The sequence below is a fragment of the Populus trichocarpa genome, chromosome 8 (assembly GCF_000002775.5).
Source record: "Populus trichocarpa isolate Nisqually-1 chromosome 8, P.trichocarpa_v4.1, whole genome shotgun sequence".
Taxonomy (NCBI): Eukaryota; Viridiplantae; Streptophyta; class Magnoliopsida; order Malpighiales; family Salicaceae; genus Populus; species Populus trichocarpa.
In genome coordinates, this window is record NC_037292.2 from 1,383,041 (window position 1) to 1,405,349 (window position 22,309).

Consider the following 22,309-nt stretch of genomic DNA (forward strand, 5'->3'; position numbering starts at 1 on the left):
TGAAATCATAGCCGTCAAGGATGACCAGTTCTCTAGAGTAGCTTAATTGACTGCTTTGCTGTCTTTTCTGTTCATATCATTAATTCGTAGATATATAGTATATACTGAGATCTCCAGTTGCGTAGATACTGTGCGCTGCTCTGGCTCAAAGCACACTAGAGACAGATGACAACGGTGGTTCCAAGCTCCATGAGCATATCAAAAATAGACAAGGAAAGGGGGGTCATTGATTCTTCAACAGAACTTGATGCTGGAGCCTTGTTTGTCCTCCAATCAAGAGGTTAGTTGTTTACACATGATTCTCAGTAGAAACAAATTTCTTTTCAAGCAAACAGAAAACAGCTGTATATTCCGTGTAAAATTGATGTAGGATCTTGGATACACTGTGGATTTCATTTGACAACATCAATCGTCGGTCCGGTGATCTTTAGCCTTCCCTTTGCTCTGGCCCTACTAGGCTGGGTACCTGGAGTTCTAATCATAGCTCTTGCAGCTTTAGTGACTTTCTATGCATACAATCTTCTATCTGCTGTTTTGGAGCACCATGAAAAGCTTGGGAAACGGCAAATTCGATTCCGAGACATGGCTAGAGACATTCTAGGTGATTTACTCCCACATTTAAGAAATGAATTCTCAATTTCTTGGCAGTAACAAACTGCATGCGTTTCATTTTATGGCCAAAATAACCAAAAACAAATGGCATTCTTGAAGAAGAACTAGTGAAAACTACTTGAAAGATGATTTAACATGGCAGGACCTGGATGGGGCAAGTTTTTTGTGGGGCCACTTCAATTTTCAATATGCTATGGTGCTGTTATTGCCTGTACTCTTCTTGGAGGGCAGAGCCTGAAGGTTCGTGTTATATTTCTCACAGTGAGATCTAAAAAGGAAAATCAAGAGATGGTTTTCAAAGATTGCATCAAATTGTTTTTCCAGATTTCTATTTCTAGAACACAAAAATTAGCAGGATAAAGAAGAGCTTACCATGCCTTAAAATTGTAGAATTCTGCTGATTTATTTATTTGCATAACAGTTCGGTTTATTCCTTGCAGTTCATTTACATGCTGTACAACTCAAATGGAACAATGCAGCTGTACCAGTTCATAATTATTTTTGGAGCTGCAACATTATTCTTGGCACAAATGCCATCTTTCCATTCTCTGAGGCATATTAACCTTTTCTCTTTGATCCTTTGTCTTGCTTACAGCGCCTGCGTCGCAGCAGGATCCATACATACTGGTTAGAAAAATCACTAGTCATTATCAGATTTTCCTCTTTACATACACTCATTTATATACAGTAATTTTTTATCAGGAAAATCCAAGAATGCACCTTCTAAGGACTATTCCATTAAAGGATCCCAAGAAAATCAGTTTTTCAGTGCTATTAATGCCATTTCGATCATCTCTACCACATATGCAAGTGGAATTATCCCTGAAATACAGGTTTGTTTCGAATAGCTTCGTATTAGTCAAACAGATTACAATATTCTAAATTTTCTCATCTCTTCAGCAAGGTGGTTAGAGACTTGGAGGGAATTTCAAACAGCTCAAAATCTTCTATTTTGCAGGCAACTATAGCCCCCCCAATCAAGGGCAAGATGTTCAAAGGCCTATGCATGTGCTATGCTGTCATAGTCAGTACCTATTTCAGTGTTGGCATTTCAGGTTATTGGTCATTTGGCAACCGAGCTCAACCATCAATTCTAGCCAATTTTATGGTTGATGGCCAGCCACTGTTGCCTAGATGGTTTCTTTTGCTAACCAACATCTTCACTCTCATGCAAGTGACTGCTATCGCTCTGGTAAGTCCTTTTCCCTACCATCTATAGCAGAGTTGCATCCTGTTTTCACATGTAACATGGGCTAGCTATTGCAGATTTACTTGCAACCCACAAACGAAGTTTTCGAAAAATGGTTTGCGGACCCAAAGATGGATCAATTCTCCATCCGCAATGTTATACCAAGGTTGATTTTTCGATCATTGTCAGTTATAAGCGCTACATTTTTGGCTGCCATGCTACCTTTCTTTGGAGACATCATGGCATTGTTTGGAGCATTTGGATGCATTCCTTTGGATTTCATTTTGCCAATGGTCTTCTACAATGTCACTTTTAAGCCATCAAAGAAGGGCCTGGTTTTCTGGGGAAACACGTTGATAGCTGTAGCATCAACATTGTTGGCGGCAGTAGGAGCAGTAGCTTCTGTTAGACAAATAGTTCTCGATGCCAGGACTTACAGCTTGTTCGCTGACGTATAACATTAGCCATGGACCAGAATTACTGTAAGTTCATATAGGCTGTAAGCACCATGTCGATCACAAGTACTGCAATATTGCTTGCTGCTTTCTTTTAACGAACGGAGATTCTTGGACCAAACCCTTCCTGGTATTTTATTTCTCAAACTCATCCAAAACCCGACCCGAGCCGACCCAAGTCTCAAAGGATGACAATCAAACCAATTCTTTGTTACCGGCAACCATGCATGTTTTATTTGGATTTTAGGAAATGATCCACGTCTAGACTTAAAAAAGAGTTCTCGTATTTTTTTCATTAATTTTGAAACATGAGATGATGCCATAAAAAAACTAGTTTACTTGCAGCCTAAACTAAGATTGTGTTAGGCTTGCATTTGCGGTGAGAGTTGCATCCTTCACAGCACAAAACACAAGAGCAAAAGCATGAAATCATGCTTTTGCTCCTCGTATTTTGTTTTCAGTAGTATACTCTGTTATTAAAAGCAAAAACATAAGCTTAGACAAATACACTTTTAAGTCTTCAAAAATATCTTTTTTATGTATTATTATGTGCTCCGTATTTTTAGAATCACCGTAACAATTTTTATCACGGTACGCCTCGATTGTAATTTTTTACTAATATACGTGCCCTAGAAACGTAAAATTAATCTGCTCTCCAAGTCCAACGGTAATTTTTTACCAATATATGTGCCCTAAAAACGTAAAATATACACAGCTAATATACGTGTGTCAATTGTTACAAAATCGAAATGTAAAAAATCACAGTTATTAAATCAGATTCAAGATTCAGGTTACAAAGCAGGTAAAACTTAAAAAAAAAAAAAGAGTAAAAACTACGTTGTTTTTTTTAAAAAAAAAACAAATCAAATTTTATATTAGACCACAGCAAACCATCTTCCTTTTTTTTATTTTCTTATGAAACCTATCCTAACCTGCTTGTTGACTCGAGCTGGGTTTAATATCAGTGTTCGAAGACACTCGAGACAACTAGTGATCCAAGACTATACAGAAAGCCGCCAGCCAAAGACGAGGACAGGATTCAACTACAGAATTATCTGCACTTAAAGCTAAAAGACGAGACCTTCGTTTTTTATAAACTTGATGCAATCATGTTAATTCGCATATCTTAAGAATCACGTGATGAGGTAAAGAAACAGTAAGAATATATACTTAATGTGAAAGGCTTCTTAACATTTTGCTGATCAAAAAGCAGAAAAGTAACCTCGTGTGTGTGAGATAATGGTTTCTCATTGATGATCATGGGCCGCCATCATCCCTCTTTATAGCTTTTGAATACCAAATTCAACTATATCTTCTTATTTAATCAACATTTTAGACTAGTTATTCACATTCTTGTTTTTTTTCTAATTCAAATCTGAAATGGTAATATGTAAAACATGCTCCAATGAAGAAGATAGCACTGTCTAAAAAACTACAATGAAATGATTCTGGGGTCAATAGGGTTTTTATAGTGGGAAGTGTAAGGGTCACTAGGAAATGATTGGTCAAGTTCTTAGCACTCTTCCATTGCTGCAACTAGAGTTGACGAATAATCACACTTGCTTAACTTTCTTCCTTATTGCCATTATAAGATCCACTTAGGCTTTCTGGTTACGCAAGGCATCAATCTTTCTCTTGATTTATCTACATCCATGTCAAAGTGAAATTTAATTTCATGATCTTAAAGTGACGAGATCAACCCAGAATAAACTAATCAAATCAACCCAGAACAAATATTTTTAAAAAACAATCATGCCCTGTATTATGAAATACACACCTTATGATGTTTTTTTTTTTTTGTTTTTTGTGTGAGAATCAATGTTTTTTTTATAGCGATAAACTCCAAGATCTGGTTGTATGAAAACAAGAACATATCTACTGAACGAGGACTAAAAAGATATGTCTCCTTATTCTAAAATCAATCCCAGAGATACTCCTTGGTTAGTAAAAATAAAAGCAAGCCCACAAGCTCTGTGCAGTAATGTCATAGACAATGAGCATATGCTGCATAATACCTATGCAAAAGGTCACACCGTTAATTATCAATCTAATTCAAGCAAGGATAAAAAAGCAGCCACCAAAACAGTAACAGATAAATTAATCATGTATTTTACGATCTTACACCAGAAGCATACGCCGTCAATCTCCATACAAAACATTCCAAATTGTTCGGCCAATCCGCCAAGCTGCAATTGAAAGTATATTTTGTATTGTAATAAAGTTTATTTTTTTAAGTGTTTTTTATATGAAAATATATTAAAATAATATCTTTTTTTATTTTTAATGTTTATTTTTAATATCAAGACATTAAAAAATAAAAATAAATGAGATATTCTAACTATTCAAGCATTTCTTGCCAACTTTGACGCCGTGGAATGATTTAAACTCCCTCGTGTAAATTGAGAAGAAAATGATCTAAACTCCTCCTGCTCTCTGCAATAAAATAAGAGATTAAAAAAAAAAAAACACTCAATGTTGACAATATCAAAAAAGAAAAGAAGAAAGAAAGAAAGAAAGGAGTCCTCAAAGCCAATCGTATTTTATGGCCTCCCTCGCGAGCAATGAACATGAAGGGATTCTCTTTTGTGCTAGCTAATAATAAATAAATAAATATATCGTTTTCAATTAGACTAGTAGTACAAAAAGGTTCGAGCAATGTCTTCTTCTGGTCAATGGCTCACAGGGACATTATGACACCATTTACACTGTGTTTCTTAAAAATTTATTTTTTTTATTAAAAATTAATTTTTTTTTGTGTTTTGAATTGTTTTGATGCGTTGATTTTAAAAATAATTTTTTTTAAAAAAAATATCATTTTAATGCATTTCACCATAAAAAATACTTTAAAAAATAACCGCAACTACATTTTTAAATAGGCTTTAAATATGATCCAAGGATCTCATCCTAGATGATGCAAATTGCACACCTTATATAAAATATATGAAAAAAATATATTTTTTGATGTGTCAACCTCATCATGTATATAAAAAAATCTACAAGTAAATCAACCACTTAAAAAACTTTGATTTTTCTTTTATCTTTGCAAATTAAAACTTTAAGATTTAAAATCTACACTTCAAGGAATTTACCCTTCATCTTGCTAAGAGATCGATGAAAAGTATACTCTAATAATTAAAGGCAATAAATAAATAAATCATCTAGAACAAGTAGACAATTCAACACGAGCTAATGCATGATTCCCGGGTCCTTGGTCGGACCAGTTTTGGCCACTTTGGTCTGGTTTTGGACTGTTCGTGTTGATCAGGTCGGCCCGAGCGCGGCTACTTGGACCTGGAGGGTTAAATCTGTCAAAAGACACTTTCCGCGTGCTTACCATTAATGATTGTGAGGGATCTAGCCCCCTCTGTTTTGTGATTTTTGCAAACAAGGCCTCGTAACCGATTCACTACAAACCACCAATAAAAGGAGATAATCTCAATCACACCAGCGTGATAATTAACTCACCCTTGCTTCTGCCAAGTGACAATTATCAGAGCTTGTTAATTATGATGTTGGAAGCATAGATATTATTAGATTAAGTAGGTTACAAGCCAAAAATAAATTTATTTGTTGATTTAATTAATCTAAATCAATTTAAAAATGTTATTATTTTAAAAATTAAAATAATGTTGTTTTTTAATTTTTTAATAAAAAAATTAAATTAGATTGTACTCAAAATTTAATTAGATTAATTGGGTTACATGCCAAAAATATTTTGATATTTAATTATGTTCTTTTCTATTTAATTTAACATGAAACTTCCCTAATCTCAAGAGCTTGACATATTAAATGGATGGTAAAAATAATGTCAAAAAACTAAACCTAAACAATCAAATAAAATAACTTCATAGAAAAAAAAATATTTTATCAAAATCAAGCAAAATGACCACCATTTAAATTACTGAGCCAGAAAAGTGCTAGAAAAATCACGGATTCAAGTAATTTTTTTTGTTTTTAAATTTTAAAAATGTTTTTGAAAAAAATTGAATTTTTTTTATTTTTTTATTTACTTTAAATTAATTTTTTTTAATATTTTTAAATTATTTTGATGTGCTGATATTAAAAATAAATTTTAAAAAATAAAAAAAATATTATTTTAATATATTTTTAAATTAAAAATATTTTAAAAAATAATCGAACAGGTTGGACAAGAAGACAAGAGAGAGTAACATCCATGGACTCACGGTCAAGGGGCATATAAGAAAATAACAAATAGACAAGGGACTGGATGGTGAAAGAAAAGATGCACTAAACTATAATAATTATTTGTAGTGGGATCTTTTAATCTTTAATATCACTCGTTTTCTCCCGTCTCTCTCTCTTTCTCTTCAATTTCCTTTCTGCCTTCTTTCTCCTTTTCTTCTTTCTCTCCATGTGGCTCTAAACTAGTCTCCCGTCACTACTGTTTCCTAGCTGCTTCCTCTCTCCTTTTTCTCTCTTCCACAGCATTATTCCCCCTTCTCTTCCTTCTTTTCATGTGATCAGTAAGTTCTCTTTTCTTTACTTTCGTTGTTTTTTTTAATATTTTTTCTGTGTAATTGATGGTACTGGCTGCTTTGCATTTCTTCTGTTGTGTTTTTTGATCGGCCCAGATGGAGATGAGTGTGGATATGTTTGTTTTTGGATGTAATGTTAAGTCCTTTAAGGTGTATAGTGTTTGGATTTGCTGGATTTTGGGTGGTCTGGATAGTGTAAAGTTTTTTTCTCTGGTGTAGCTATGTGTGAAGGTTGTCATTTTTGTTTATGACTTTTCCATTTTTTTTCTGCTGCAAGTTTCTATTTTTAGTCTGTGTTTCTTGTGAAAGCACTTGATGCTCTTGCAATCCCTCCCCCCCCTTTTGGCTGATTATTACTAAATTTATGGTCTTGAATTCATTTTTTTTATGATTTTTGTTGATTTTAGTATTTGAGAGAGATTTGTTATTAGGAGTTAGGTGGATCCTATAAAATTTAAAGGAGAATTGTAGAAGATCAAGTTGTTTAATTTTTCTCTGTCTATCAGCTGCATGAAGGTTAAAATTTATTGGTCTCAGGAAAATGGAATTCTCAGATTCATGACCGGGGGAAAATAATTTTAAAAAATATATTCTGTGACGCCATTGAGAGAGCGAGTGATTGATTCAATCCTTGTTTTTTCAGTAGAAAATAGTTTTTTTTCCATTTATTTTTGAGTTAGTGTTTACTAAAAGTTATTTTGTTATTGTTATCAGCTAATAATTGAATTGATCCATCAGGACACGTTGGTAGATATTATCTATAAATCCAATTGATTTGGTGTGCGTTTTTGGCTTATTGTCCTTTTTTTATTGCGTTTTTTTTTTTGGCAGACTCTCTGGGTAAGAGATGGTTGCAGAATCTTGGTTTCGTAGTCTGTGGAAGATTCCACAGAAGCGTGAACCTGGTCCTCAGAAGGCAGTTGTTGGAGTTTTGGCCTTTGAAGTTACAAGCTTGATGTCTAAGCTAGTTCATCTTTGGCATTCATTGAGTGATAAACAGGTTGCTAGGTTGAGAGAAGAGATCGGGAGTTCTGAGGGTATAAAAAAACTTATTGCTGAGGATGATGATTTCATTGGTCGTCTGATTTGTTTGGAGATGATGGAAAGTATGGTACATGTTGCAAAGCCTGTGGCCCGAATAGGTAATAAATGTAGTGATCCTAGTTTGAAGGGCTTCGAGCATCTTTTTGATGAAATGATCAAGATTCATGCTGACCCATATGGGTGGGGATTTTCATGGAAAAAGATGGATAAGAAAGTTAAGAAGATGGAGCGGTTTATTTCGGTTAATTCTACTCTGTACCAAGAGATGGAAATGCTTTCTGATCTCGAACAGACTGTGAGGAGAATGAAGGGTTGCGATCCCGAGCCAAATAATTTACTTGACTATCAGAAGAAACTTGTATGGAAGCAGCACGAAGTGAGGAATCTGAAGGAGATCTCACTCTGGAATAAGACTTATGATTATACAGTTCGCCTTTTAGTAAGATCATTATTCACTATATATAGAAGAATCAGCCATGTGTTCGGAATTGATTCAACTGTTTACCCTGGGGAATCAAAAGCTCTGGATTCTGATTATTTTTATCGTAGCCAGTCAGTTTCTGCTTTGCTGCAGTCTTCAGTTCATCCATCTGAGAACAGTACTCTTCCTAGATTTTCTTCTGGCCCCCTTGGTAAGTTCACTGCAAATTCTGGCCCAATTTTGAAATCCAGCAAAAATAATTTCTATTCAGGTCCTCTTGGTGGCTCAATCGCAAAGTCAGGCCCTATTTCTGAAAAAAACAGGAACTTGAACTTTTTTTCTGGTCCACTTGGGGGACCAACTACAAAGTCGGGCCCAATTTCTGGAATAACTAAAACTGGCAAGAAGTCTTGGTGGACTCCTCAATCACCTGCCTTTCTGGGAAGGAAACCACCTTCAAAACCAAATCGGTTGACTCAAGTGGGGCCTTTTAAAGGATGCATGGTAGCTTCAAACACTTCTCCTGTTGCCAATTGCTACTTAAGTTCTGCTGATGTTCATTCTAGGAACCTCAAGGGAGCCAGGGAAAGTAATGCTGACCATCTTCCTCTGGGAAACGTAAGTCGTACTGGTCCATCAATCTTCAGTTCACAGCATAAGTTGTTGCAAGCTCTTCCTGAAACCCTTGGTGGTGCTGCTTTAGCATTGCACTATGCAAATGTTATTGTTGTAATTGAGAAGCTAGCTGCGTCTCCTCACTTGATTGGCCACGATGCTAGAGATGACTTGTACAATATGTTACCTGCAAGGGTGAGAGCTGCTCTGAGGGAAAGGCTAAAGCCATACTCCAAGAGCTTGGACTCGCCAGTATACGATACTGTGCTTGCAGGAGAGTGGACCGAGGCAATGACATCAATATTAGAATGGTTGGCTCCACTTGCTCATAATATGATTAGATGGCAGTCGGAGCGAAGTTACGAGCAACAAACGTTTGTCTCTAGGACCAATGTGCTTCTGGTACAGACTCTTTACTTTGCCAATCAAGAAAAGACAGAATCTGCAATAACTGAGCTTCTGGTTGGTCTGAATTACATTTGGAGGTTTGGGCGAGAACTCAATACAAAGGCCTTGCAGGAGTGTGCTAGCAGCAGGGTGTTTGATGAATACTTGGAGGTAGAGAAGTAACACTTTCTTCCACGCTGTGGCAATCATCAGCACAATCCAGTTACCTCACATTAGACTGGATTTGATGTGGGCGAAGATTCTGGTAGGTCCAGAGGCATTTTAGGGTTACAAGATGAACGTCATTCATTTTCTTTCAGCTGGGGACATGGACACCATGCGTGATGGGTAGTTTGAGATTCAATATACTAGTTCTATTTTTTCTTTTGTGAATGGAGGTCTTCCTCCTATCGCCATTGAAAAAGGTGTCTCCTATTTTCTTCCTCATAGAGCTAGTTCAGCTTTATTAATCAAGCTGCTATCAAATGATTTGTCATTTCTGTACACTTGTCAGCAATACCTACCTATGTTAATTGTAAATTTACAACGTAAGGTTTTGGATCGTTGATAGATAGATGGTTGAGCATACTTTTGCTGTGGAATACTACACTAGATGTAACAATATCATCTTTTTTTGGCTGTGTGGTATTCTATGTTGATGTGTAAATCACCCTTCCAGTTGCAATTTCTGATCCAAATTTTCACCTGAACATGCTAGTTTGTGGCATTTTCAAGTTTTTCAATCATCAATACAATTCATGCTCTGGAGGAAATTATTATGAGATTCTTTGACAGGTATTAAGCACATTGCTTCTCCTCCGAGACAGCATACTGTATGCAACCCTGGGGTTCTTTTCATGGCTGTCAATCTTTTCCTGTATAATTTGTGTGCTAGACGGCATGTCTAGGTCCTCCTATTATTCCTCGTAATTCATTGTGATTACTGGTTCATATTCTGTCAGGTCTCGTTGCAGTTCCTGTTTTCTACCATGCCGACACCATGCTTGTAGTGTTGTTCTTTGTTTCTGTCTAGACACTTGGATTCACACACTGTATTCCTCGTAATTCATTGTGATTACTGGTTCATTTTCTGTTGGGTCTCGTTGCAGTTCCTGTTTTCTACCATGCTTGTAGTGTTTGTAGGGTTTGTTTTTTTGGTTGCGAGATCATATGAAAGAAATTAGATAGTCGGTCTAATGTTGGATTGAAACAAAAGTTGAATTATTTCTCTCGATAAGTTTTTTTGCCACACGCTTCTCACGTGTATTATTTAATTATATATTTGATGTTTTTGACTTAATTTTTATAAATTGATTTAATAATTAATAGTTAGAAATTAAAAAATCATAAATGTATATTACTAACCATAATTAAGGTCCATTTTGGTAATTTCTTAAATTGATTTAATAATTAATATTTTTTATTAACTTTAACATAAATTTATTATTAAATCTTAATTATTGGTTTTTATTGACTTATTTTTTAAATTTTCTAGAGGTTTTACAGTCAAAATAAAGTGTTAACGAAATACTATATAGGTGAGGGGTGATAAAGAAACTTATATAGTATCATTTGTAGTTTTATTTGATGTACAAATAATAACATTTGGAAAAACGAGATTAAACTATATTTTAAGAAGTGTATTTATGTTTTGTTCTATTTTCTAATAAGAGAAGGTTTGAATTTACATATTAGTATTAGTATTGATATAAATATTTTATTGTCATATAAAAAAATATTTTTTTATATAGAGTTAATTATTCTTAAGACACTATGCTTAATAATTATAAATAAATTACTTTTAGTATATGTGATGGTTGATAAAATTTAAGAATATCTTTATCAAATCAAATGTTTTGCTATGAATTTTGCGCCTTTATGTATTAGTTATGGATTATTAGACGATACCCTCGTAACCAACGAAAGCTAAATAAGTTAATCAATTATTTTTATATTTTAATTAAATAGAAAAAATAAAAAGAGAAGGGTGTTTGAAGCAACACAGTACTCCTTCTTTCTACTTTATCCAGCGGTATTTGTTTTTTATACGCATGTATAATAAATATTAATTGTTAAACCTAAAAACAAACAAACAGAGATAATATATTTCTATTCATGTTCTTTGAACGGTAAGTAAGCCCATACTTCTACGTCTCTTTCCAGAACACTCTCAAACTCGCTCTCTCAACGGTTCGCTGCATGTCCGCGCCACGGCGATCAACGTCGCTCAGAGACTCTTCCTCCGATTCTGAGCGGATGGAAGGCACAGGTAGCTGGGACGACGCTCTCGACTGGTTCAAACTCGAGGTCCAAAACATCTCTCCCTCTCAAATTTCAATGATAGGTTAAATTATTCATCATATTCTCTCGATTTAAATTATTCACCATATTCTCTCTTTCTTAGGTGCAGCATCCGGCGTCGCGCTCGGTCTCGCATCACGCTAATTACAAGTGCTTGCTTGAGGCAGAGCGTGTTCTTGTCGAGGTAGAATTTCTTCTTCCTTCTTTTTGATTTCTTTAAAATCTTGATTTTTTTCTTGATTTCTAATTCCTGGTTAGAGTTTCTTTTAGGAATTTTAGAATTCGAATACATATTACGCGTATGGAAAAGGAATCGAGGAATTTGATTCTTAGAACCAACCCTAGTTTGCTTGATATTATAGTTAAATCACCGTTAATGGCTTAAATGAAATAAAACTAGAACAATGTGCCCTTACTAAAACTGGCTAGGGTTATTTACATGAATCTTTCTCCTCAATTTCTTCATATTCTGCGCTTTTGGGTAAATGGATCAAATCGTGATTTCAGGGACGCGGTGTTGTTCTTATCAATACTGACGAGGCAGGTACCTTGATAGTGACTAATTTCCGTCTTATTTTTCTGGTGAGTGGCGTGTTCTCTCGTTTTTGTCTATTCCTCGTGAAGTTTCTTTTATAAAATGATGGAATGGTACTGATTTCAATTCTGCAACGTATTTGTTGTAATTTATTTAAGCATGTATGTTAGAAGAGATAAGGAATTGTGGTTGCATCACTGGAAATGATGTTGTGCATGCACAACAGAATACTGACTATATGTTGTTTTCTCTTCTCTTGTTCAAGAGTGAGGGAACGGAAAATATTATTGCGCTTGGCACAATTCCGCTAGCAACAATTGAGAAGTTCAGCAAAATGGTAAGTTATTCTTGAACTCATGGATTTCTTAGCACCAAGGGATGTTAAGTTAGAAAAGTAACAGGAGATGAGAGAGTGACTAATTTGTTAATTGAGTTATTTTATGTATTATAATGTTGTGCCATGTGCCTCACTTTTTATGTGAAGATGATCTGATCCTTGCTCTGAAATGTATTCTTTACCTCTTACACGCAAACCATGTGGTGATGGCACACAGACAGAAAACATGGCAAAATAATGTTAGGATAATAGGTTGTATGCTACCTCAGTTCCATCCGTGCATGAAATATTTAGGTTGAAAATCTTATGCTAATGATCTGAAATGATGTCACTGTTTCAATTCTTATCTTTTATCACTCAACTCAATTTAAGCCTCAACCCCAAATTAATTGGGGTCAGCAACATGGATCCTTTTTACTATTCTGTTTTAGCATGTGCTAAACTTTATCCATGCTAGAAAATCTTCTCCATTACTTTTCTTTGGTTTTGATTGGCACCTGTTCAGCTTAATGAATTTGGAGTTGTTTTGGCTTGGCCACCCATAACACATGTTAATTGATTATTGTTTTTTGCTTGTCTTATATTTGTTACTTTGTGGAATGTATGAAGGTTGTAAAAAATCAATCAGCCCCTCGTCATTCTGAGAAGACTCCATCACAGCGATTTCTCCAAGTCATTGGTACGCCCTTTGAAGTGTTTGTTTTACTATTTCTTAACATTTTTTACCAGTTATTATTTTTTTGTGGGATTTACAATAGATTTGTAGTTTGTCTTTGGAAGATAGAACTTTGGGACATATTTGACATTTGTACGGGTGATGATGTTACTTTTATTTCACTTTGATGATTCAGAATTCAATCAATAAGTTAAATTTATGACAGTAATAGAGATGGTGGCAGATTCTGGAGGGGGTAATGTGGTTGTTTCCTAGTGAGGGTAGTTGCCAAAGAGGAAGTTTATAGATGCTGGTTAGCTTGATTGATAAAATTAAAGTATGTCTGTTGCATTAAGGCATGAGATTTTCAGTATATATTTTTATTTCTGAACAAGCAAGGTTTCTTTGAAGTAGGCAGTTATCAGAACAATGGATCTGGGTATTGCTGCTTGCTAATGGTTTCTTTTGCTTTCTTTTGCTTTCTTTCTCTTGAATATTGTTGGTGATTGTTATTTTGATGATATAATTGGCCCTGGTCCTCTTTAGTGAGAATGCTAATGGAATTATTGGTTCTTGTATTTTGCAGGGAAAGATATGAGAATTGTTGTTTTTGGTTTCCGGTCCAAAACAAAGCAGGTTAACTTTAGCTGCTATCTCTTCTTGCTTCAGCTCTTGTTTTTCCTCCAAACTATGATCACTTACAGATGGATTTTGTTTTTTCATTTGCAAGATTTATGCTGTTATAAAGAAATATGGAGTTCATGATTTTGATTTTTGCTTGGTTGGGGGTTAAAAAGATGTAGTTGAGATTGAGAATAATCTTCTGATCTGCCTATGTTTTTTATTTTTTTGTGGGCTAAGAATCAGAAATCAGGGATTTTGAGGGTTTATATTTTAAAATCAACTGAGGAAAGATTTGATTGGATGGGTTCAAAATGGTGGATTGGGTCATCACACCTGACATGTTTTAAGTTACTTGCCTTTTCTTATGCAGAGACGGGCCATATATGATGGGTTATTGAGGTGCACAAAACCATCAAGACTCTGGGATCTTTATGCTTTTAGCTGTGGACCGTTCAAATTTACTAATGCAAACCCAAAAGTACGCTTGTTGAATGAGTATTTCCGTCTTCTAGGAAAAGGCCTTTGTAGGGCATCAATGGATATGATCGACAATGGGTCATATACAATGTCTAATGAGCTGTGGAGAATCTGTAATGTAAATTCCAACTACATAATGTGCCCAAGTTACCCTTTTGCCTTGATTGTTCCAAAATCAATCAGGTAAAACATTAAGATTCTTACTGCATTGTAAAATTGGGGAAAAGAGGGGAAAGTGAAAACGTGTTCGAGACCCTTACTTCTAGTTTGACTCGAAAATAGTTTTTGTCTGGCCTGACTCTTGCCGAAGATTTACAGCTAATAACCTTATATTTGTTACTAGTGATGAAGAAGTGATCCAGGCATCCAACTTTCGTTCCAAGGGTCGTTTACCTGTAGTTTCTTGGTGTCATCCCGGTATGAAAAACTGAAATTTAGTTATTTTGTTCATCACAAGTTGTGTTATGATGTCTTGATGTGTGTGGCATTGTAGAAACTGGAGCAGTCCTTGCACGTTCATCCCAACCCTTAGTTGGTCTGATGATGAATATGAGGAGGTAGTTTGATCTGCCCACTTAATTTCCTTTCAATGAACTTAAAACACATTGCTATGCAAAAATTATGCCTGTTGTAGATACAGTGCTGGGATTTTGGTCTTCAATTGAAGTGCGTTTGTGATTGTGGCTATGGTGTTGCATGCATTTCAAAAACTTTAGTCATATACAAAATAGTTATGGCATGATTGATGATAAATTTTAGCAAGGTGTTTTTATTCTGCGGATTTCAAATAATTTCATTAGAGATTTAATTTCTAATATTTAACATGAATAGAGATACCTTAAAATTCATGCAAGATATATTTTATTATCTAATTAGGCTGTCAAAACTCTAGCATATAGCATCCTGAACGTGATTTTAACAACAGTTTCCAAGCTAAAAGAACAAAAACATTTGAAATGCAAGCCCAAGACGGCTGCAATGATTGTAAAATCCTTTATGGGTATGATTTTCGAATCATGGCCCATAATACCAGAAAGTGCCAGACCATTTTGATTCTTTTACGCAACACCTGTTATTTGTTTTTGTTCCTGGGATCCATTGATATCTTATATTTTGAGGTTTGGAAGGTAAGTACTTGATTTTTCTTTTGCCATCTGTTGCTTGATATATGACTGATTCCCATCAATGTATATGCATGCAGCAACACAGATGAAAAGCTTGTTGCAGAACTTTGCTCTCAACTTGGTGATGAGAAAAAAAGGCGGAGGTAGTTTTATTCAAATTGATTCCTTTTGTTTTGGCTGAGCTGTTCTCATTGTTTGTGTTTTTCATGTTTGCACCATTTTCTTTTTTATGTTCTAACTTGACTTTCTTAGTTGTTAAGAAGTATCTACACAGACTTGCTATGTATTGCTCTTAATACCTTGGGTGATGAATTTTTTTGAAATGTATATCAATCTACCGAGTTTTGAAACCTCAATCATGGTATTACTTCTCTTTCGCTTTTTTCTTAAAATGCAGTCCTTATAGTGATAGGATTCCAGTTTTGCATCTCATCTGGAAATGGCTGGAGAATGTTTGTTTTTAGGGTACTCTAAAATAGATTTGGTGGAGAGACTTGGGCCCATAGCTTTGATGATTAAAGCAAGTGATTATGCGGCATAGTGTTTAAATTTTTATCACTCATGGCTCACAGACAGGTATGGAGGAGACATTTCCCTTTTGAGGTGGGAAATCCTAATCATTGTACTGGGGCTGAAGCCTTGAAACTTAGCTGTGAGTCTTTTATTGAAATAGTGTGGCCTTTATTTTTATTTATGATTTCTTGTCAATGGTGCAAATTTTCCAAACAGTAGGTCTGGACCAAATGAGCACTTCTCTTGTTAGGTTCCTTGTTGTCGTGTAACTCTGATTTCTCTTTTGATAAAAATGAAATTTGTTAATACACCTGAATTACACTCTTAATGTTCATTGATTGACATGACATGCATTTTATGCTAGGCTATATGCCAGTTGTTTCTTTAGATTTCATACGCCTGTTGTTTCTTTAGATTTCATGTTCTCATTTCTTTGCTTATTCTTTCTTGCTCCGGTTTTAGTAAATGAATATTTGTTAAAAAAGTCACCTGTCTTCTTGTCCTCTCTCCTTTTTCCCCATTTCAGGAAGTTATATAATTGCTGAAGCAAAACCTCTGGAAAATGCCAAATCTTTGTGTTTTCTTTTCAGGAAGTTATACATTGCTGATGCAAGACCTAGAAAAAATGCTTTAGCAAATGTCGCAATGGGAGGTGGCTCAGAATCATCATCCAACTATTTTCAATCTGAGGTTTGTCAGAGGTTTGAGTTGTCTAATTATGTATCTCATAGTCATCAACTTTGCTGCCTTATTTTCACTAATATCATATTCCTGTTTTTTATCTGTTATCAGGTAGTTTTCTTTGGGATAGACAACATACATTCTATGAGAGAGAGTCTTTCTCGGCTTAGGGACTACTTAGATGCTCATGGCACCACTTCATCAGATGGAACACTATCACTCTTGGTTAGTCTATGAACATTAGGAATTTAAAAACCAGCTGCTTTGCCTGTTGAAAACTAGTACATTAACATCAGATGTTATAAGCAGTTCTGTTGTTGGATAAGGTTTAACCTAGTACTGCTTATATCAATTCTCAAAAGGCAGAAAATGATGGCATATTATTTTGTGCAACTTGAATGTGCATCTATCCATTTGTCAAGTTTTTGGTAAACATAGTTGAGGCATTAGAAATTTTTCCTTGAATAACATCAGATATAGGAACACATAGTAACAGAAGTAATGCATGATGGTGTGTGGTATGTTTCCCAATTTTTACCATCACTAAATGATTGGAATTGCCCTCTATGAATGGCGCTGCTGTGTGAGTCTCTGGGTTAAAGACTAGAATTTTCATGTTCAGTTCCCTGTGCTGTTGTGGGTGCATCTTCAATAGAAAAGCAAAAAGGAAAAGCTTCACTTGTATTCATTTATCTATCTGGCAGCAACTTATATTTGGAGACAGCATCCTGTTCATTATATAGCTCTTATATAATGCAGACATCCTCGGGCCCTATGTGCTTGTCCAATGATGCACACAAGCCAATATAACTAACTTAACCTTGACATCATTGCATCAATGATTTAATCTCTAGTCAAAATTTAAATAAATAAATCAATCTTCTCAAATGTGCTCCTCATGTTTAGTTGGGATTTTTTTCAATTAATTTATAGCATCAATCTTTGACTGGTTACCTAATAGCTCTAAAACACTTGCTATGTTTCCTAGGCTTCAGCAGAAACAATATGTTTCCAGTGGTTGTTAATATCTCTATTTGTTCATACCATATTTCGCTTGCAGAGACATGGTGGTTGGACCTGGGGTGGAGGCAATCTCAGCAATATGTCTGCCTCTGTTTCAACCCTCGGTGATAGTGGTTGGTTAATACATGTTCAAAGTGTCTTGGCTGGTTCAGCTTGGATTGCTGCTCGTGTTGCTTTGGAATCAGCATCAGTACTTGTACATTGCAGGTCAGATATCTTGACCCTGTGTCTTCTATTAATCTTTGTAACAACTGGAAAGAATCATTTCTATTCTGTTGCCACTGTGATGAAACCTGAAGATTTTTAATGTGCTGCTCACTATATGGCCTCTTTTTTCCCTTTTGATTTGTAATTTCTATTTCAATATGCTGTTAGTCTATTTTTTGTTTCTATTCTTGTGCTGATAATCTAACACAGAATCAAATATTAATTACATACACCTGCTTCGATTCCAAATCAGGCTTTCTTTTGGTAGATCTCACATCTACCCTTCCTCACTGTGTAATCACATGGATAGAGCTTCTCAGACTGTTTAGCAGAAAAATCTTGGTATTATTGCCTAGCAGATCATGGTTTTATATGCGAACTTGGCAGGTCATTTGCCTGCTACCAGACTCATGGCCCACTGTTATTCGACTTTATATCAGAGCAGAAAAAAGAATAGCTGAATCATCTAGGAAGCATTTCAGCTCAGCAAAATTTTCCATCAGAAAAAAGTTGCCTTTCTTTCTGTTTTCAATTTCCTGCTTTTCTTTTAGAGCCTCTGCATTTGCTGAGTTCTTGTCTTTCATTCTATTTGTCTAGTGATGGATGGGATAGAACGAGTCAGCTGGTTGCACTTGCTAATTTGTTGCTCGACCCATACTATCGGACATTCACAGGGTTTCAGGTATTTTCTTCTACTATTGGACCCCTTTATTGGTCGTGTATTGTTCTTTTTATATGCTTAAGATGTGACTTTACATTTGAACAAAAAATTCTGGAATATCTCATTTCCATCCAGGCACTCATTGAAAAAGACTGGCTAGCATTTGGTCATCCATTTGCTGAGCGTGGGGGCATGCCAACTGTATCTGGGAGCAGCGGAAGACCTCCTGATTTATGTAGGCAATCTTCTGTTGGGAGTTTTCCATTGCCACCCATGTGTCAGTCATCGGGATCATTTGCGCCACCAACTCCTAGTTCTTCTCATGCACAGAACCAGCAGTCACCCATATTTTTGCAGGTTAATGTTGTTTTATGCATGCTCTTATTAACTTGATTTTAGGAATCAAGTACCAACTGGCTTTCATGATTATTATTATTGGCAATCCAAATCAGTAGGGATTACCATAGTAGTTGTGCCTCAAGCTCCTTGCGAACAAGTTCAACAATTGTTTGGCCCCCCTTCCTTTCTGTGTGATGAAAGCAGCAGGAAAAAATGATTACTTGGGTTTATTGTTGCATTTATGTGCCAAATGCATTAAAAAATTTATTGCCTTATGCTGGGGCATAAGCTAGAGATGCGAGGGAAAGAGTGCAATCATAGGATCTTCAGGCAATTATAGAGTCTACTAGAAGGATTGGATTGAAGGTGAGTATGGTCGGAGTATTGTTAAGAAAGTCTACTTAAAAACCCTAAATAATAGTTATAATAATTACCTAGCTGTTTGAATGCCCTCTATTATATTCAGCCCAAGTAAATTTGAGAATTTGTTGTGTAAGATGGTCTTTGCTAAGTTCTATGAATTGCCGATGTATTCTGCAGTGGATTGATTGTGTTTCTCAATTATTGCGGATGTATCCCTTTGCTTTCGAGTTCTCCTCGGTATGTGATTTTCTTTTCTTGTAATGATACTCATTTTCTTGTTTTCATTAGAAGTTAGTTGTTGAGACAAAATATGTTTCAAAGAAACTGGTTTATCACAAACTTTTTGCTGACTAGTGTATTGTATGATGACTTAGGCTTTCCTGGTGGACTTGTTGGACTGTGTCCTTTCATGTCGTTTCGGTAACTTCTTCTGCAACAGGTGATTCCGTTTTTCTTCTTAACTTGTACATATGAATATCTTAAATAGATTAAGGCCTGTGGTTTCTGCCATGCCTTCACTTGATCTGTCCATGCTACATGGATTAGCTGCTGATATATTTATTTTGGAGCAGTCAAGAACCTTAATTTTCAATCTCAATTCTAGATTGGTTGCTAAAAATTGTAATATCTGGAGACAAGCATTGATTCAGCAAATCTTTGTGTAAACTAGAAACTAGGAGAAAGAAGAGCTGCTTAATTTCCTTTTATATTCAAGGGTGACAGATCATCTGTAGTATCATCTCTGGACAGAAAAAATTGATTAAGTTAAAAATTTAGAAAAATTAAGATGAAAATGCATCAATGTCCTGAAATAGGCTACAAGAAATATAATCTCTTATGCCACAAGTGACCAACCACTGTAGCAAACTCAGTGGTAAAAGGATTGTGCCACGAATATTCAATCTTGCTGGACCTATCAACCCTTGTAGATGCACCATACTGATTTATCCTGCCATTTATATCCCGCATGATCAAAATGATGTCGAATGACATTGTTGCATCTTCTCACAAACACGTGATATATGTGTTGTCATTGGATATCTGTGGTATGCACTATCAGCTGTTGAATGTTTCTCTTTGCATTCTCTTCATCTTCCCAAAAATAAAGAGACGATCTAGTAGCTTTTTGTCCGTAGCATGTGATGCATTTATGTTGGAATGTCATATTCATGGGCGTTTGGTTTTATAACAGTTCATTATTCTTTTCAAAGCTCAGTTCAAGTGGTCAACTCTTCTCCCTCTTGTCATAAAATTGGTAGTTCCTTAGCATAACAAGTGATGACACACAAATTTATGATCCTTGTGGGCATGCATGTTTTCTTGGCTACCGTTTCATATACTGACTGCATCATAAACCTCTTAGGCTGGATTAGAACTTGGTTCCTGTTTAAGGCTGACAAAGGGACAACTTTATGCATAAATGCTGAACACTAGGATACTGTGTCTGGAGAACCCTTTCTGTTTACTCTAACCTCTCTAGCATGTAATGGCTCCTTTTTGTTTTACTCCAATTGTTTTGGAAGCATTAAAATTCCTCTTTCTGGGTGCTTAATCTAAATTTTCAGTGAGAAGGAAAGGCAGCAAGTTGGTATTTCTGAAGCTTGTGGGTGCTTGTGGGCTTATTTGGCCGATCTGCGTTCTTCAGAAGGAAGGTCTCATGTGCACTGTAACCCTTTTTACAGTCCTCTGAAACATAATGGTCCATTGTTACCTCCAGCAGCAGCCTTAGCCCCAACACTGTGGCCCCAATTCCACCTTCGGTGGGCTTGTCCTTCAGAAGCCCAAGCTGGGGAGCTTGAAGCTCAATGTCGGATAATGTCTATAAAATTCTCCAAACTACAGAAGGTAATGAACTGCTTTCCTTCTACTGAACCAGTACAATATTTTCACACTAAAACATGACCTTTTGCAGTCATGTAGGCTGATATGATTTTTCCTAGACTGTTGGGTTATAGTATTATGTTCTTTCAATCTCTCTCTTGCTGTCTTTGAGGGCATCATTATGCAGAAACCTAGTGACATATGGCCAGCGGTGGCTTACTTTTCCTTTCATTTTATTTCATGATGTTTACAAGTCTGCTTTTTTTTATTAAATCCCTACTTCCTGTCAAATTAATAACCAGGCAAAAGAAGGGGCTGAGAAGAAAGCTAAAGAAACTGCAATTGTTGTGGAGTCATTGTCTGCAGAATTACGGAATGAGAAGCAGCTCAGTAGCTCTGCTATGGCCTTGGCCAAGAGGGCCAGCAAGGAAACTGCAGCCATAAAGCGAGCCATACAATCATTGGGATGCAAAGTTCATTATGCTAGTGGTGGTGATACTACTGTTGATATCGAGACCAGCCCTGTGAAAAATTCACAGAAATCTGTGTTTTCTCCTTCTACAAGAGAATCTGTTGGTATTGTCCAACATGAAGATAAGTCAGATCTATCAGTTTCCATTTCAGTAGCGGCAGATGATGTTGTTTCCAATAATCCATTTGGTCGAGTGTGCGATACTTTATGCCCATTACGCACAAGAGATGGAGGCTGCAGGTGGCCAGATGCTGGTTGTGCTCAACTAGCTAGTCAGTTTATTGGGGTGAAGGCAGACTATGAGGCACTCGATAGTCTTTCTATATACGAAGGTTATTTTAAGACAGTGAGTACCTTATAACTCTATTATATGCACATTGATTTATCCATCAATTCTCCATATAATTGGTTGAGGTTTTTCATAGATGGAAGGAGGTAAATAGAGTTTAAAGCTTTGCCAGAAGAAGTTTGAGATTTATTTGAGCTCTCAAGCAACACAGGCATAGGGTTGGTGCAGAAACCTCAGATTTTGGTATCGGGACTGTTCATACAGAGAATGTAGAGTTAGTAGCACAACATCTTAGCATAGTCATTCATTGGAAACATAATAAGAAATCCCACACAAAAGAGCATAAAAGAGCAAGCATGAAGTGCTGCAGTGAAGGCTGATTTATATCGAAGAGGTCAGCTTTTCATCCTGCTATTGTCATCATCGTAGCTAGTTTTCTCCCTCAATAAGAACAGTTTGTTGCCCATATTTCATATAACATGTGACTTTATTATGTTCAAACAAGCTGGTCAGACATTGTTTTTATCTATAACCATACATGTACATAGCAAGATTCATATAACATGTGATTTTGTTCGTAATAAATTAATCGCCATGTTCTGGTGTTGCCCATATTTCATTTCTTCCTTCCGACGCGTTAGAATCCCCTCAAAACTAAGAGACCCAAA

General features: G+C 35.9%; 3 protein-coding genes across 9 annotated transcripts; all 3 read left to right on the plus strand.

Annotated features, from left to right (window-relative positions):
• Positions 1–83: 83 nt before the first annotated feature.
• Positions 84–2,377, plus strand: LOC7494902 (GABA transporter 1). Its single transcript, XM_002311007.3, has 7 exons — positions 84–280; positions 371–601; positions 755–852; positions 1,053–1,239; positions 1,315–1,445; positions 1,571–1,804; positions 1,879–2,377. The coding sequence occupies exons 1-7, from the start codon at positions 166–168 to the stop codon at positions 2,257–2,259; spliced, it is 1,377 nt and encodes a 458-aa protein (XP_002311043.1). The 5' UTR covers positions 84–165; the 3' UTR covers positions 2,260–2,377.
• Positions 2,378–6,552: 4,175 nt separating this feature from the next.
• On the plus strand, positions 6,553–10,001 carry LOC7494903 (protein PSK SIMULATOR 1). Its single transcript, XM_002311008.4, has 2 exons — positions 6,553–6,740; positions 7,584–10,001. Exon 2 carries the CDS (start codon positions 7,600–7,602, stop codon positions 9,400–9,402), a length of 1,803 nt encoding a protein of 600 aa, XP_002311044.1. The 5' UTR covers positions 6,553–6,740; positions 7,584–7,599; the 3' UTR covers positions 9,403–10,001.
• Positions 10,002–11,319: 1,318 nt separating this feature from the next.
• LOC18101319 (phosphatidylinositol-3-phosphatase myotubularin-1) lies at positions 11,320–22,253 on the plus strand. 7 transcript variants are annotated; one of them, XM_052455328.1, is made up of 20 exons: positions 11,327–11,526; positions 11,624–11,704; positions 12,028–12,102; positions 12,321–12,392; positions 13,002–13,071; positions 13,634–13,683; positions 14,042–14,331; positions 14,492–14,565; positions 14,642–14,705; positions 15,350–15,415; positions 16,376–16,475; positions 16,578–16,691; positions 17,527–17,696; positions 18,294–18,378; positions 18,493–18,714; positions 19,237–19,296; positions 19,434–19,498; positions 20,625–20,904; positions 21,183–21,702; positions 21,785–22,253. In XM_052455328.1, exons 1-20 carry the CDS (start codon positions 11,419–11,421, stop codon positions 21,793–21,795), a joined length of 2,577 nt encoding a protein of 858 aa, XP_052311288.1. In that variant the 5' UTR covers positions 11,327–11,418; the 3' UTR covers positions 21,796–22,253. The 7 variants fall into 7 exon arrangements, 6 of the variants coding, with proteins under 6 accessions (XP_052311288.1, XP_052311290.1, XP_006379483.3 ...); XM_006379421.3 differs by having other exon boundaries at positions 11,329–11,526; positions 21,183–21,698; positions 21,778–22,253; XM_024607811.2 differs by having other exon boundaries at positions 11,329–11,526; positions 11,630–11,704; positions 21,183–21,698; positions 21,778–22,253.
• Positions 22,254–22,309: the final 56 nt, after the last annotated feature.

Excerpts from the sequence above, each read along its gene's own strand:
- LOC7494902 (XM_002311007.3), top strand. The coding sequence starts at position 166 with ATGACAACGGTGGTTCCAAGCTCCATGAGCATATCAAAAATAGACAAG. Across the intron at positions 602-754 it reads CATGGCTAGAGACATTCTAG|GACCTGGATGGGGCAAGTTT; the intron begins GTGATTTACTCC and ends TTAACATGGCAG. Across the intron at positions 1,805-1,878 it reads AAGTGACTGCTATCGCTCTG|ATTTACTTGCAACCCACAAA; the intron begins GTAAGTCCTTTT and ends TAGCTATTGCAG.
- LOC7494903 (XM_002311008.4), top strand. The coding sequence starts at position 7,600 with ATGGTTGCAGAATCTTGGTTTCGTAGTCTGTGGAAGATTCCACAGAAG.
- LOC18101319 (XM_006379421.3), top strand. The coding sequence starts at position 11,419 with ATGTCCGCGCCACGGCGATCAACGTCGCTCAGAGACTCTTCCTCCGAT. Across the intron at positions 11,705-12,027 it reads CAGAGCGTGTTCTTGTCGAG|GGACGCGGTGTTGTTCTTAT; the intron begins GTAGAATTTCTT and ends TCGTGATTTCAG. Across the intron at positions 20,905-21,182 it reads AATTCTCCAAACTACAGAAG|GCAAAAGAAGGGGCTGAGAA; the intron begins GTAATGAACTGC and ends ATTAATAACCAG.